We start from the raw sequence: 13,894 nt of genomic DNA on the forward strand, positions 1-13,894 counted from the left end.
GTGCTGAAGAATTGATGCTTCTGAACTGTGGTGTTGGAGAAGACTCTTGAGAGTCCCTTGGACTGCAAGGAGATCCAACCAGTCCATTCTGAAGGAGATCAGCCCTGGGATTTCTTTGGAAGGAATGATGCTAAAGCTGAAACTCCAGTACTTTGGCCACCTCATGCGAAGAGTTGACTCATTGGAAAAGACTCTGATGCTGGGAGGGATTGGGGGCAAGAGGAGAAGGGGATGACAGAGGATGAGATGGCTGGACAGCATCACTGACTTGATGGATGTGAGTCTCAGTGAACTCCGGGAGCTGGTGATGGACAGGGAGGCCCGGCGTGCTGCGATTCATGGGGTCGCAAAGAGTCAGACACGACTGAGCAACTGATCTGATCTGATCTGATCTGAAATATAAAACACGGAGAAGGCAATGGCAACCCACACCAGTACTCTTGCCTGGAAAATCCCATGGATGGAGGAGCCTGGAAGGCTGCCTTCCGTGGGGTCGCACAGAGTCGGACACGACTGAAGCGACTTAGTAGCAGCAAATAGAAAACATGCCATATTTGCAGGTAAGTGCCAAACATATACAGTAGGCTCTCCATATCTGTAGGTGTCACATCCACGGATATGAAGGGCTGACTAACTGTAATGGATTTGAGAATCTTTGGAGTTTGATATCCACAGGGGGTCCTGGAACCAATTTCCCATGGAAACAAAGGGCAACTGCATTCTTTCAAATAAATAAAGCATTAGAGATATTTTGTAATTCCTATGCCTCCCCTCTCCCCCAATGCAAACCCTTCCCACCTCCCTAAAGATAACACAGTATCTGGAGTATCCAAACTTAACATTGATAGGTAAAGGTGAAGTTCAACTAAAACAGAGAAAATTTGAATTATTAAATTAAAATAAAAACATTAGATCACCTCCATGTCTATAGGAAAGACTTGAAATTTACTATCAAAGTGCTGAATTATTAAAGTTTTTAGACCTGTAGGATTCTATTAAATAAGGTGACAAAGATATATAAGTTACAGGAAGCTTGGGGCTGGTGCACTGGGATGACCCAGAGGGATGGTATGGGGAGGGAGGTGGGAGGGGGGTTCAGGATGGGGAACATGTGTACATCTGTGACGGATGCATGTTGATATATGGCAAAACCAATACAATATTGTAAAGTAAAAAATAATAATAATAATAATTAAAAATAAGGTGACAAAGAAATATAAGTTAATAGTCAGAAGTATCTGAAAATATTTTCTTAAATTGTCATTATTAATTTATACTTTTCCCAAGGAGCAAGCTAAGATCATGGCACCTGGTCCCATCACTTCATGGCAGGTAGATGGGGAAACAATGGAAACACTGAGAGACTTTTTTTTGGCTCCAAATCACTGCAGATGGTGACTTAAGCCATGAAATTAAAAGACGTTTGCTCCTCGGAAGAAAAGCTATGACCAACTTAGACAGCATATTAAAAACCAGAGACATTACTTTGCCAACAAAAGTCCACCTAGTCAAAGCTATGGTGTTTCCAGTAGTCTTGTATGGATGTGAAAGTTGAACTATAAAGCTGAGCACAGAAGAATTGATGCTTTTGAACTGTGGTGTTGGAGAAGACTCTTGAGAATCCCTTGGGGTGCAAGGAGATCCAACCAGTCCATCCTAAAGGAAATCAGTCCTGAATATAAAGAACTGACTCACTGGAAAAGACCCTGATGCTGGGAAAGATTGAAAGCGGGAGAAGGGATGAGATGGTTGGATGGAATGAGATGAATGGATGAGATGGTTGGATGGAATCACTGACTCGATGGACATGAGTCTGAGTGAACTCTGGGAGTTGGTGATGAACAGGAAAGCCTGGTGTGCTGCAGTCCATAGGGTCACAAAGAGTTGGATAAAACTGAGCGACTGAAGTGAAATGAAGAAGCAAGCATCTTAATTTCATGGCTGCAGTCACTGCCCACAGGGATTTTTGGAGCTTGCTCCTCAGAAGAAAAGCTATGACAAACCTACAGAGCATATTAAAAAGCAGAGACTAGATGGACTTTTGCTGACAAAAGTCCATCTAGTCAAAGCTATGGTTTTTCCAGGAGTCTTGTATAGATGTGAGAGTTGGACTACAAAGAAAGCTGAGCACTGAAGAATTGATGGTTTCGAACTGTGGCACTAGAGGAGACTCTTGAGAGTCCCTTGGACAGCAAGGAGATCAAACCAGTCAATCCTAAAGGAAATCAATCTGAATTTTCACTGGAAGGACTGAGGCTGAAGCTGAAGTTCCAATACTTTGGCTACCTGATGTGAAGAACTGACTCACTGGAAAGGACCCTGATGCTAGGAAAGATTGAGGGCAGGAGAAGGGGACGACAGAGGATGAGACCATTGTACGGCATCACTGACTCAATGGACATGAGTTTGAGCAAGCTTTGGGAGACAGTGAAGGACAGGGAAGCCTGGTGTGCTTCCCTGGCCATGGGGTGGCAAAGAGTCGGATATGACTGAGTGACTGAACAATTTGTGCTCTTAAGAAAGCATTTCATTGACCAAGAGTAAATTATTGCTCAGATGTTGCTGAGTACCAAATTAGTAGATTCCCCTGGAGAAGGAAATGGCAACCCACTCCAGTATTCTTGCCTGGAAAATTCCATCAACAGAGGAACTTGACAGGCTACAGACCATGGGGTTGCAAAGAGTTGGCCACGACTGAGCACATCAGCAATTTAATAAAGTCCAAATTCAAAAGGTTTTAGAATACCCATAGTCTGTTGCAAGGGAAAAAAAACTAAACTATATGAAGCAGGAATCAGAGATATACCACCGTAAGCTACTGATCAGTTTCAATATTACTACTGGTGGGTTAAACTTATGTTGTTACATATCTACTTAAGATGCAGCAACACCACCCATGATGTATTCCGTTGCAAAGTGCTTAACTTGAATCCATAAAGTCTATGGATGTGTTTGCTTTGTAGGAAATATAGGGGATACAGACATGGGCTAAATAACGTCACAACAACTTATCACACAAATTGAGAAGCTGAAACTTTCTCTGAAACTACTATCTCCTCAACAACTGTCTCTTCAACAAGGGACTTGGCTGGATAAAAACAGACTGAAGGGACACATCACACAGATGCAATGTGTGATCCTAAACTGGATCTGGTCTTAACATACCAGCCGAGAAACATTTTTGGGAGTCACAAGTGAGAATATAGTCTGGTTATTAGATGAGATAGAAATTTTCTGAAATGGAAGGGTGGAGATCAATGACTAGACAAAGTGAGTTATAAAGCTGTATGTAAAATGTGATTTCCTACTCTCTGTATGATCTAAAAATGTATGCGTGGACACAGAAAAAGTCTACATTTTAATAGTGACCATTTTGGGCCGTAAGTATGTAATCATTTTATTTTTGCTTATCGTATTTCCTAGATTTCTATAATAATGTACTGTTTCTATAATAATACAAAGACTAACTTTAAAATATAAATTCTATGGAAAATTTATATGACTTTTTAAATATCAATTCATCATCATCTATCATAGAAAATGTATGAGACAGATACAGACTTGAGCAGAAGCCTAGAGAGACTGGAGGTTTGTATAAAAAAGGTGTCAACTTGAGTTCTTTGACTATGTATAATGCTTTGATCAAATCAAGATACTTAGTATCTTCTGTGTCCTTTCACATACATTAAATACATTTAAAGTGCATTAAAAACATTGTCTTAACTTTTTCTCACTAGAGTTAATAAAGGCCCTTCTAATAATTATTAGAGAGCTCAGTATAAAAGGCGTTTTGCTAAATAGGCTCATAAAGCATAAAAGATTCTAGTTGCCTTTGCATTATAATCAGTTTCTTTTCCACCATGAAAGGTCAAGCTTAATGATTTTTAGGATTACCACTATATATGCAAATTGGAGTCCTAGAAAACAAGCAGCCACTTTAGAAAGTACAGAGCACACTCTGATAGCCTTAAAAGTGAGTCAACGAACAGGAATTACAATGTTCACCAAGAGTACTCAGTTTCTTTTGAATATGACAATATATTAATATCAATTTCATATCATCTTTTAAAATTCATAATTAAGTTGTATCACTTGAGAACTGTTCACATTTTAAATTTAAGGCTGATCCTTAAAAAAAATTCAGCTATTTGAAAATAGCTGGCATATTTAACTATTATTTATTTAAAACAGAATTATTCCAACCTAGAGGTTAAAGTCTGAGTTTGAAATCCAACAATAGCTGTGTAACGTTTGGGAAGTTACCCAGGGCAGCTAAGCCTCAGCCAGTTCTCTGAATCTATAAAACCGAGAAAATAGTATTTACCTCACAAAGTTATAATGATTAGAGGAGATTATGCTTAGAAACCTAGGTGCCTGTCACATAGGAAGAGGTCAATAAATGTCTACAAACACGATGGTGACTCATATAGACATGACATGTTCTTACCGTACATCTCCATATGGATGCCCCATAGGTATCTCAACCTTACCATCCATAGATGTAGCAGAATTACTGCTCCTTTCCAGGGTCCCCATCTCAGCAAAGGGTATTATCATTAACCTAGTTATTCAAGACCTGAGCTAGGAGTCATTTTTATCCTTTTTAAAAAACAAACAAACAAAACCCCCACCACTCTAATTTTCTCTTAGTTCTATTTTCAATACATTTTTAATCCAAACCTTCTCGCAGGTCTATCAGTATCATGCCAGTCCAAGCCAGCATCATCTGAAAAGCACAAAAGACTCTTGATATAGCTTGCTTTTTTCACACTTGTCCTCCTCACCCACCTTAGCCTATTTTCCAGAAGGCAGAGTGAGTCTTTCAAATGTAAACCAGGTGATGTCACTTCCTTGCTTAAAACCCTTCAATGGCTTCACCTCAAACTTAGAACAAAATCTAACCTATGTTCCTTGCCGCAAGGCCCCTAAATGATTGGGCTTCTGCCTCCCGTCTCTCCCAGCACCTTCTCCTCACTCGCTCCACTCCAGCCATCCTGGTCTCCTTTGCTACTCCTCAAGCACCTTGAACTTGCCAGACACACCTCTAACTCTATCCCTGGAGCCTTGCCAGCCTTTCTGTATGAGGGATTTCTTCCCTGTTGGCACTAAAGCTTGCAGCTCACTTTTCTGCTCAAACATCAGGCTTTTCTGACTACATCATCAAAAAAAGCACCCCCATGGCTCTATTTTATTTTTCTTCATGGCTGTTACTACAGTGTTACTGTTACTACTACAATGTACTATAATAAGTATTAATTTACATAGATATTAAATATAAATATTTAATATATGCCCATATTATACACATATCACATACAGATAATATATATGTGTACACTTTTTACGGCTTGTCTCCCCAGCTAAACACCACGGAGGTGAGGACACTGTTTTGTTTATTGCTGGATCCCCATTATCAAGAACAGTGCTTGGCACCTTGTAGGTATTAAAGAAGTACTTTTCAAGATCAGGGACTTCCCTGGTGGCTGAGATGGTAAAGAATCTGCCTGCAATGCAGAAGACCTGGGTTTTATCTCTGGGTAGGGAAAACCCGCTGGAGAAGGGAATGGGAACCCACTCCAGTATTCTTGCCTTGGAGAATCACATGGATAGAGGAGCCCGGCGGGCTACAGTCCATAGGGTCACAGAGTCAGACACAACTGAGGGACTGACACTTTCACACTTCCTTTCAAGATTAACTTATCCTCGTATTAAATTGGCTTGGGTTTAGCCAAATACTCCAATCACTAAAATAAGCCCTAAACAAAGCAAGCAAGCCGAGTTGTTACACAGAATTAGTTCTCTATATTCCATCTATTTTGCAGAATCCTTAGAGATCTAAGTTTGAAAATAGGGGTCAGAATTTTTTTTTAAATTTTTATTCAGGAAAACTAATAGCAGTCTAGCAGAAAAACATTATTTCATCAGAGGGCTAGAAGAAAAAAAAATTTTTTTTAAGCTTCTGTATTTAAAATATTTAAGTGCAACTAAGACCTGATGCAGTCAAGTAAGTAAATATTTAATAAATAACAGCTAAATATGTGGACTTACTACAAAAATAGTTGCCTTAACCTACTATGTCTAAACTATGACACACTATAAGCCACAGAAAATAATTTTATATTATCATCACTGAATTCAATCACTGCAAAGCAGAATATGAGTAAAATTCCAGCAGATAACTCTGTACTTCCATCACTTTATCTGTTTTCCTTATGACACATCACTGTTTATCTTTTATTTGCAGATACTGGTGTTTTTGGACACAGGATTTTTGTCTATTTCATCTTTGCATCTCCTACAGTGTTAGCACAATGATTGGGCTCCTCAGTGGACAATTTCTGATTGAAAGGATGAATGATGCTGAGGGCGAGTTGGCAGTAAATATTATACAAATATAATAATCGTTAAATACTTGAAAAGTGAAAGTGTTGGTCACTCAGTTGTGTTTGCCTCTTTGTGACCCATTGTAGGCCTCTAGGTTCCTCTGTCCATGGAATTCTCCAGGCAAGAATCCTGGAGTGGGTAGCCATTCCTACTTGCAGATTTCTAAGTGAGCCCAATTAGTGTTTTTATATCATATTCTGTTAGATAATAAACGTGGTTTCTATGTATTCAATTTGCTTCACAGTATTTATCACCACTGTCATAAAGCAATCATTTGCATAGCCATTTGCTTCACACCTGGCTTTTCCACTTTAAATTCCAAGGAGTGAGAACTGTACATTTAGGCACTTTCCGGGTGATCCAGTGGCTAAGACTCTGAGCTCCCAACGCCGGGGGCCGGGGTTTGATCCCAGGTCCGGGAACTAGATTCCACATGCTGCAACTGAGAGTTCTGCATGCTGCAACTAAAAGACCCAGTGCAGCCAAATAAAGTAAAAAAAAAAAAAAAAGAACTGTACATCTATAGCTTTTCAGAGCCTTAGCACCTCATAATAGTAGGGGCTCAATAAATATATTTTGAATCAATGAATGAAGTTAGGGCTGTGCTACTGAATCATTTGAAAATGCCTGGAGTCCCTTCCCAGCTAGTTTTCTGGATACTGACAGCTTCACAGAGCTCCCTGGTTTATTTTTCAGTGGTTTTAGTGTTTCACATGCATCTTAAAATTTGTAGTATCTTAGTGCATACAAGGAGATCAAACCAGTCAATCCTAAAGGAAATCAACTCTGAATATTCATTGGAAGGCATGATGCTAAAGCTCCAATACTTTGGCAACCTGATGTGAAGAGCCAACTCACTGGAAAAGACCCTGATGCTGGGAAAGATTGAAGGCAGGTGGAGAAGGAGATGAAAGAAGATGAGATGGTTGGATAGCATCATCACTGACTCAATGGACATGAGTTTGAACGAACTCTGGGAGATGATAAAGGACAGGGAAACCTGGTGTGCTGCAATACATGGGGTCACAAAGAGTTGGACACAACTTAGCGACCGAACAACCATAACAAATCCTATGTAGTATAATTTGCAGCATTTCCCCCCTGAGAATTACATAAAATAACATTGTTTTAAAAAATGATGGTATTTTAGAATCAAGGAAATAGGGTTATTGCTAACTCCACCTTGATGTGAAAAATATAAAAACTTCAAGTACTTACATCAATTAAATCTGAAAGATCATGAATATAATACTTGAAAACTGAGGCATTGGTTGCTTCAAGGGTTAGGAGATATTCATTCCGTGCCTTAATCGATTTAAGCTTGTTTTCCGAATATTTTGCTTGTCTCTGGAAATGAAGAAGATCCAGGAATTGGAAAAAACAATAGTCATTTTAAAACCAGACAGGGAAACATACATAAATTTCTATTCATCTAAACAATTTATTCTACATATACAAACGACCTTCCAAGTCCTTTGAGAAAAGTACAATTTGAATCTGATTTAAATAAATGAAAATTGCCCAGAGACGGAGAATAGCAACAATGTATTTGGGTGTCAGGCCCACTTGCAATGAAATCTGTTTTGTTAATATTCAAAATTCTCTACATTGTGTACTAGATACTTGGCATTTACCACTAAACAACGTCCAGCTGTTATTACATGATTTTTATGTTACTTAAACATTTTTCATCCCCACGGGAGGAAACGCATGTCATTTCACAGTAATTTACAACGTGTGTCCATCAGCTGTTATTCCACTGTTCTAGGTCTGTCACCTCCAGGGAGGGCAGAAGGGCTCTGCAGTCTAGTTTTACTTACTTTTTCCTTCATTTTTTCAATTTTTTTCACCGAGCTTCGCCGCTGATGTCTCTCTTCCAGTCTAATGTGGAAGACTGGATCACCAGACCTGCCAATTTGCTTCTCTTCTTGTTTCTCAGCCTCCTTCAGTTTGCTCTCTGCGCTGATGCTCTCGGCGTGATACATATGGTATGTTTTCATCACCTGTGAAAATGTGACCCAAATTGTTAAAAGATGTTTTTCTGAAATTAGGGAATGGAAACCAGTATATGACGTGTATGTTAAAGATATCACCTTCCAACTGGCAGAGGGATAGCCAGATTGTTAGTAAAATAGATAACAGATATACTATTCCTTTTACATAAAGCAAACAGAAATATGCAAATTCACCTGCCAGGAAGAGGCATTTAGGAACAGACTGTGATGAAAAAATGATTGACAGGGTCTTGTGTGTGCTTTCAGTGTACTTAAAAAGTTCCCTCAAGCTTAAAAGTGTTTCTCTAAAATCTCCTCTGAATTATTGATTTGCAGAATAAACCATCATGGGTAAATTTTAGCTAAACTTCGGAATTACAAAAAACTCCAAATAAGTATAGCCCTTACTAAAAGGACTATATTGCTTAAAATCTACTTGTCAAAATATAAAACGTAAATGTAAGGTTCGTATATGGTTTTAGGGAAAAAAACTTTTCATGAGCACAAAGTAATATTTTATGTTCAATGTAGAAAACATGACAAAAAAAAAGAAAGTAAAATAAAAAGTAAAAAATAAAAAAGCATATGATTTTGGTATACAGCTATCCAGCCTTTTTTCTATAAAAATACACACACACACACAGACACACACACAGACACACACTCTTCTTCATTTTAAAATGACATATATCACTTCTTCAAAAAAACCTGGATCATACTGTATTTATAATTTTTAGTCTCTTATATCCTTTTCCACTTAAAAATATCAACATTTTTCTATGCCACAAAATATTCCTCTAAAAGAGCTGTATAATATTTCCTTATACCAATTCTCTATTATTGAACATTTTAGAATATTTCACTTCTTGCCTTTAATAAATAAAATTGTGTTGAAAACCCTTCATATATAGTGTATCTTATTTCTTCTCTTAGAAATGGTACATGTAATTTGCATTTTAATAGATTTAGGAATATACAGGAGATGAAATTTTATAATGTATTCTTCCCATGTATATTATATATAATTAACCCTAATTTAAATTCTTTTAATTAAAAAAAATTTAAAGGTATGGTGATTCCAATGCAACTAATGTCTCAAAGAATATCTGAAAATTCAGCAACCAAGTAATCAGTGCAAGCACATTCTCAAAAATGATGTCAAATTCTCCTCCACATAAAACAGACTTTATTCCATCTGTAAATAACTGTAAGTTATCCAGAGCTAACTTTATAACTAAGGTATAATTGTGTTCAAGAAATTGATGTAATGTTTTAAAGTAAGGAACTTGATTTTTCTCATTTCAAAGTATGAGCTTTAAAATAGTTTGAGGGCTGGAAGCATCACCAGAATAAATATATTTATTTAGGTGGAACCCAATTGCTTTTTTTTTATAGGTTACATGTAAAAGGTAGAAAATCAGCACTTAGGGTTCAACTTAATGCACATCCTCCAGATGACTATTTGAAGAGTAAAATTTGGGGTTAATGAGGAGCCTTTCCTTGTTCTCATAAAATCTGATAAAATCTCATAAAATCATAAGCTAGCAAATTACGTCAAAGGCACTGCTGGACAAGAACAAAGTGTGGATTAAATCACAGAGTCAGGGCAACTTCTCTTAGCTGGGTGTAACTACAAAGTTGTCTGTTTTTAGTTAATTATCAAATCTGTCCGTAGAGGGGGAGTTTGGTTGGCTACTCCAGTTTGAAAGAAAAATAAGATAGCATTAGGAAGCAGCTGGGGAATGAAAAGGGAGTCACCCTGCAGCTGGGCAAACAGCAAGGTCAATGAATCTATTACAAACCTTGCATTTCTAGGCTTGGCTCTGTTTATATTCCCCGCCTGAAGCAAACCCACATGCCATTTGGGTCTTGGTTCCAGTTACATCTTTAAATGAGAGGGTGAAAAAAACCCATCTCACACACACACCCCCCACTCCCCTCCCCCCCATATGCAGTTGCTCAGCTGTCTTCTTGCTACTAGACAGAAAGGAAGAAATGAGAACACATAACTACCATCAAAGATGGATGAAAAGGCATCTCAGACAGACCAGGGTAACTGAGAAATCTTGATTTTAAATACTTTCTGAGGAAGAGACCTGAACTCCAGACTCTTGCAGAGGCTACTGTAAACAGGTAATTGGCACTAACTAAACTTTAGGGCTTCCCTGATAGCTCAGTTGGTAAAGAATCTGCCTGCAATGCAGGAGACCTCGGTTTGATTCCTGGGTCGGGAAGATCCCATGGAGAAGGGATAGGCTACCTACTCCAGAATTCCTGGGCTTCCCTTGTGGTTCAGCTGGTAAAGAATCCACCTATAATGTGGGAGACCTGGGTCTGACCCCTGGGTTAGGGAGGGAACAGTTACCCACCCCAGTATTCTGGCCTGGAGAATTCCACGGATTGTATAGTACATGGGGTTCACAAAGGGTTGGACATGACTGAGCGACTTTCACTTTCACGCTTTATGAACTAAGGAACCCAAGCAGCCAGCTAGCATGGCGTTTGCTTAACTAGCCTGTGTTAGAAGGAAAATGTTTGAGTCTGACAACACGACTAGCAAGCAGAGGGTGTAAATATCATAATGTGGTTCAGCACAATAGCTGAGGATTCTCCACCCAGTTCAATGGTAATTTCCAGAAAGGTAATCTCTTTGTTCCATTTTCCCAATTTGACTTAGGGTTTCCACTGTTCTCAAAAATGTCAACAGTTACAATGAATGAATTTTAAAAGTTGGGGAGAAAAACACTAAAAGCTTCTAGAGAACTCTAATTGCAGATAATGAATGCCAGTAAAAACTTCATTATTTAAAATGTAAGCTGTTGACAAAAGTTAAATGTGGTTTGTATTTAAAATAAAATAAAAGACAGTTCTCTCTTTTTCAGAGAAGTAAAAGAAAATGTTTGAATATATGCTGCAAAGAAAATAGCAGCTTCTCCATCAGCTTAATGCAAACACAAGCCTTTGCATATCAAATAACAGGACGGGCATATATTCATTTAAATGTACTCCAATAGCATATTTTCCCAATTGAATACTTTTCTACCAAAACCTCATGCATAATTCTCCATTGAAAATACTCAATTTATCTTCCCTGCAAGAAGAATATAGTCAAGTAGAAAGTGACCACATCATACATTTCTTTGTGAGACTGTGAAATCCTGCACAAAAATTTTGGACAGAAACTTAATATTTTTTTTCCTTACTGACAGACCTATACAATGGACCTGACATTGCTCTTGTACTTTAAATCAAAATAATTAAAATATCTGAAGTAAATTTCAATATTCAGTGTAAAGAAATCATGATATATCTGAAAACTATCCATGCATTGGAGATGAATGGATTACGGGTATAAATTCTACTTTTTGACTTCCGGCTCAGAAGACAGAAGACATGGTCCCCAGAATGGATCTACCAGGTGTGAGGTGTGGACAGTTATTTAACACTTCTGCTTACCTTACGAGGTTGTTGCGAATACCCAGTTGTATGTGGCCCCTGTGTGTGGGTACAGTTGAAACCATACTGAGTATTTACTACATATGTATGTATATATTTATGTATACAGTCTATACCACTAATACATACGTGTACATATATATAATATATATTTAGCTAAACAAGCATTATATAATGCCTACTACATGCCAGACATTGTTCTAAGCATTTTCCAAATAATAGCTTCTTTAATCTTTCTGATGACATCACTGACTCAATGGACATGAATCTGAGCAAACTTGGGATATCGTGAGGACAGGGAAGCCTGGGTTGCTGCAGTCCATGGGGTGGCAGAGAGTCGGACATGACTTAGCAACTAAGCAACAATCCTTCTAAAAATGCTTATTAGGTACATACCTTTATTCACCTCATATTACAAATGAGAAAAGTGAGGCACAGAGAGGTTAAGTAATTTCCTCAAGGTCACACAGCTGGTAATTGGCAGAGCAACGGTTGGTACCCTAGCAGTCTGGCTCCAGATTCAGTGTTCTGGACTACTGTGCCACAATCTTTGGAAATTCGAAATCACTGTACCAACAGAAAGCCTCTTTATCTGGGGGATATAGTTACTCTTGGTCATATTCAGAAATGGAGGAAAAAAAGGAATGAAAGATAAGTATTTATTCATCCCACTTTTGTAATGAAGACTTGGTTTCCAGGGTTCAGTTCAGTCGCTCAGTCATGTCTGACTCTTTGCGACCCCATGAACCGCAGCACGCCAGGCCTCCCTGTCCATCACCAACTTCTGGAGTCCATCCAAACCCATGTCCATCGAGTTGGTGATGCCATCCAACCATCTCATCCTCTGTCGTCCCCTTCTCCCGCCCCCAATCCCTCCCAGCATCAGGGTCTTTTCCAATGAGTCAGCTTTTTGCATCAGGTGGCCAGAGTATTGGAGTTTCAGCTTCAACATCAGTCCTTCCAATGAACACCCAGGACTGATCTCCTTTAGGATGGACTGGTTGGATCTCCTTGCAGTCCAAGGGACTCTCAAGAGTCTTCTCCAACACCACAGTTCAAAAGCACAATTATTCTGTGCTCAGCTTTCTTTATAGTCCAAGTCTCACATCCATACATGACCACTGGAAAAACCATAGCCTTGACTACATGGACCTTTGTTGGCAAAGTAATGTCTCTGCTTTTTAATATGCTGTCTAGGTTGGTCATAACTTTCCTTCCAAGGAGTAAGTGTCTTTTAATTTCATGGCTTGCAATCACCATCTGCAGTAATTTTGGAGCCCAGAAAAATAAAGTCAGCCACTGTTTCCACTGTTTCCCCATCTATTTGCCATGAAGTCATGGGACCGGATGCCATGATCTTAGTTAGTGGATGGATAATTGAGTTGAAGAATAAGACTAGAGAAGTTAGCATGAACCAGATGAGAAGAGCCTTGATATCCCAACTACTTAAGCAGTATTGAATTTATTCTGTAGGTGCTGGTGAATCTACAGAAATGTAAACAGCATGGTCAAAGCAGTACCTTAGCAGTAACTCAGGGAAGACAGGCAGGATCGTTTAGAGTGTGAAGTGACTTCACTTAGCATGAAGACGAGGGAGTGGAAAGGAGGAAAGAGAATTCAGAATGGCAGCTACAGGGCTTTTTCTCTGTTCTCACTCTCTCTGATCTTTGCTTAAACTTGACTTGATGCCCTGCACCGTGGAGTTCAAATGCTCTTACACTGTAGCTCTAACACCAGCCCAAGCAGCACCCTTGGGCTGGTGTTGGAACACAAGTGATCTGAGTCGATCACTTAACTTCTGCCTCAGAACACTTCGCTGCCTCAGTGGCCCTTCCGCCAGACAACCCAACCTTACTGCCTGGAATTCCCTTCCCCAGCATCCCTTCCTGGTACCATTTTGACTCATTCTCCAAGTCAAGGTCAAAGATCAACCTACTGCTAAGTGTTCCCTGGTTTCCCAGTCAGAGTGATCTTGTTCTTCTGACCTCCGAGACCTACTTCCTGACACCACCTGAGAATCTGCCATGTGTTACAGATGTGTGTGTACCATTCAGTATCAT

General features: G+C 39.0%; 1 protein-coding gene across 4 annotated transcripts in view; it reads right to left on the minus strand.

The window, feature by feature from the left end:
• SRGAP1 (SLIT-ROBO Rho GTPase activating protein 1) overlaps positions 1–13,894 on the minus strand; it is a 313,186-nt gene that overhangs the window by 88,785 nt on the left and 210,507 nt on the right. For all 4 annotated transcript variants that reach the window (XM_010841593.1, XM_010841590.1, XM_010841592.1 and 1 more), the window contains exons 5-6: positions 8,205–8,387; positions 7,603–7,731 (exon numbers count right to left, since the gene is read on the minus strand). In XM_010841593.1, coding sequence (XP_010839895.1) covers positions 7,603–7,731; positions 8,205–8,387 — 312 coding nt within the window. The remainder of the gene's footprint in view (positions 1–7,602; positions 7,732–8,204; positions 8,388–13,894) is intronic.

The sequence above is a fragment of the Bison bison genome, unplaced genomic scaffold (genome assembly GCF_000754665.1).
Source record: "Bison bison bison isolate TAMUID 2011002044 unplaced genomic scaffold, Bison_UMD1.0 scf7180017864163, whole genome shotgun sequence".
Taxonomy (NCBI): Eukaryota; Metazoa; Chordata; class Mammalia; order Artiodactyla; family Bovidae; genus Bison; species Bison bison.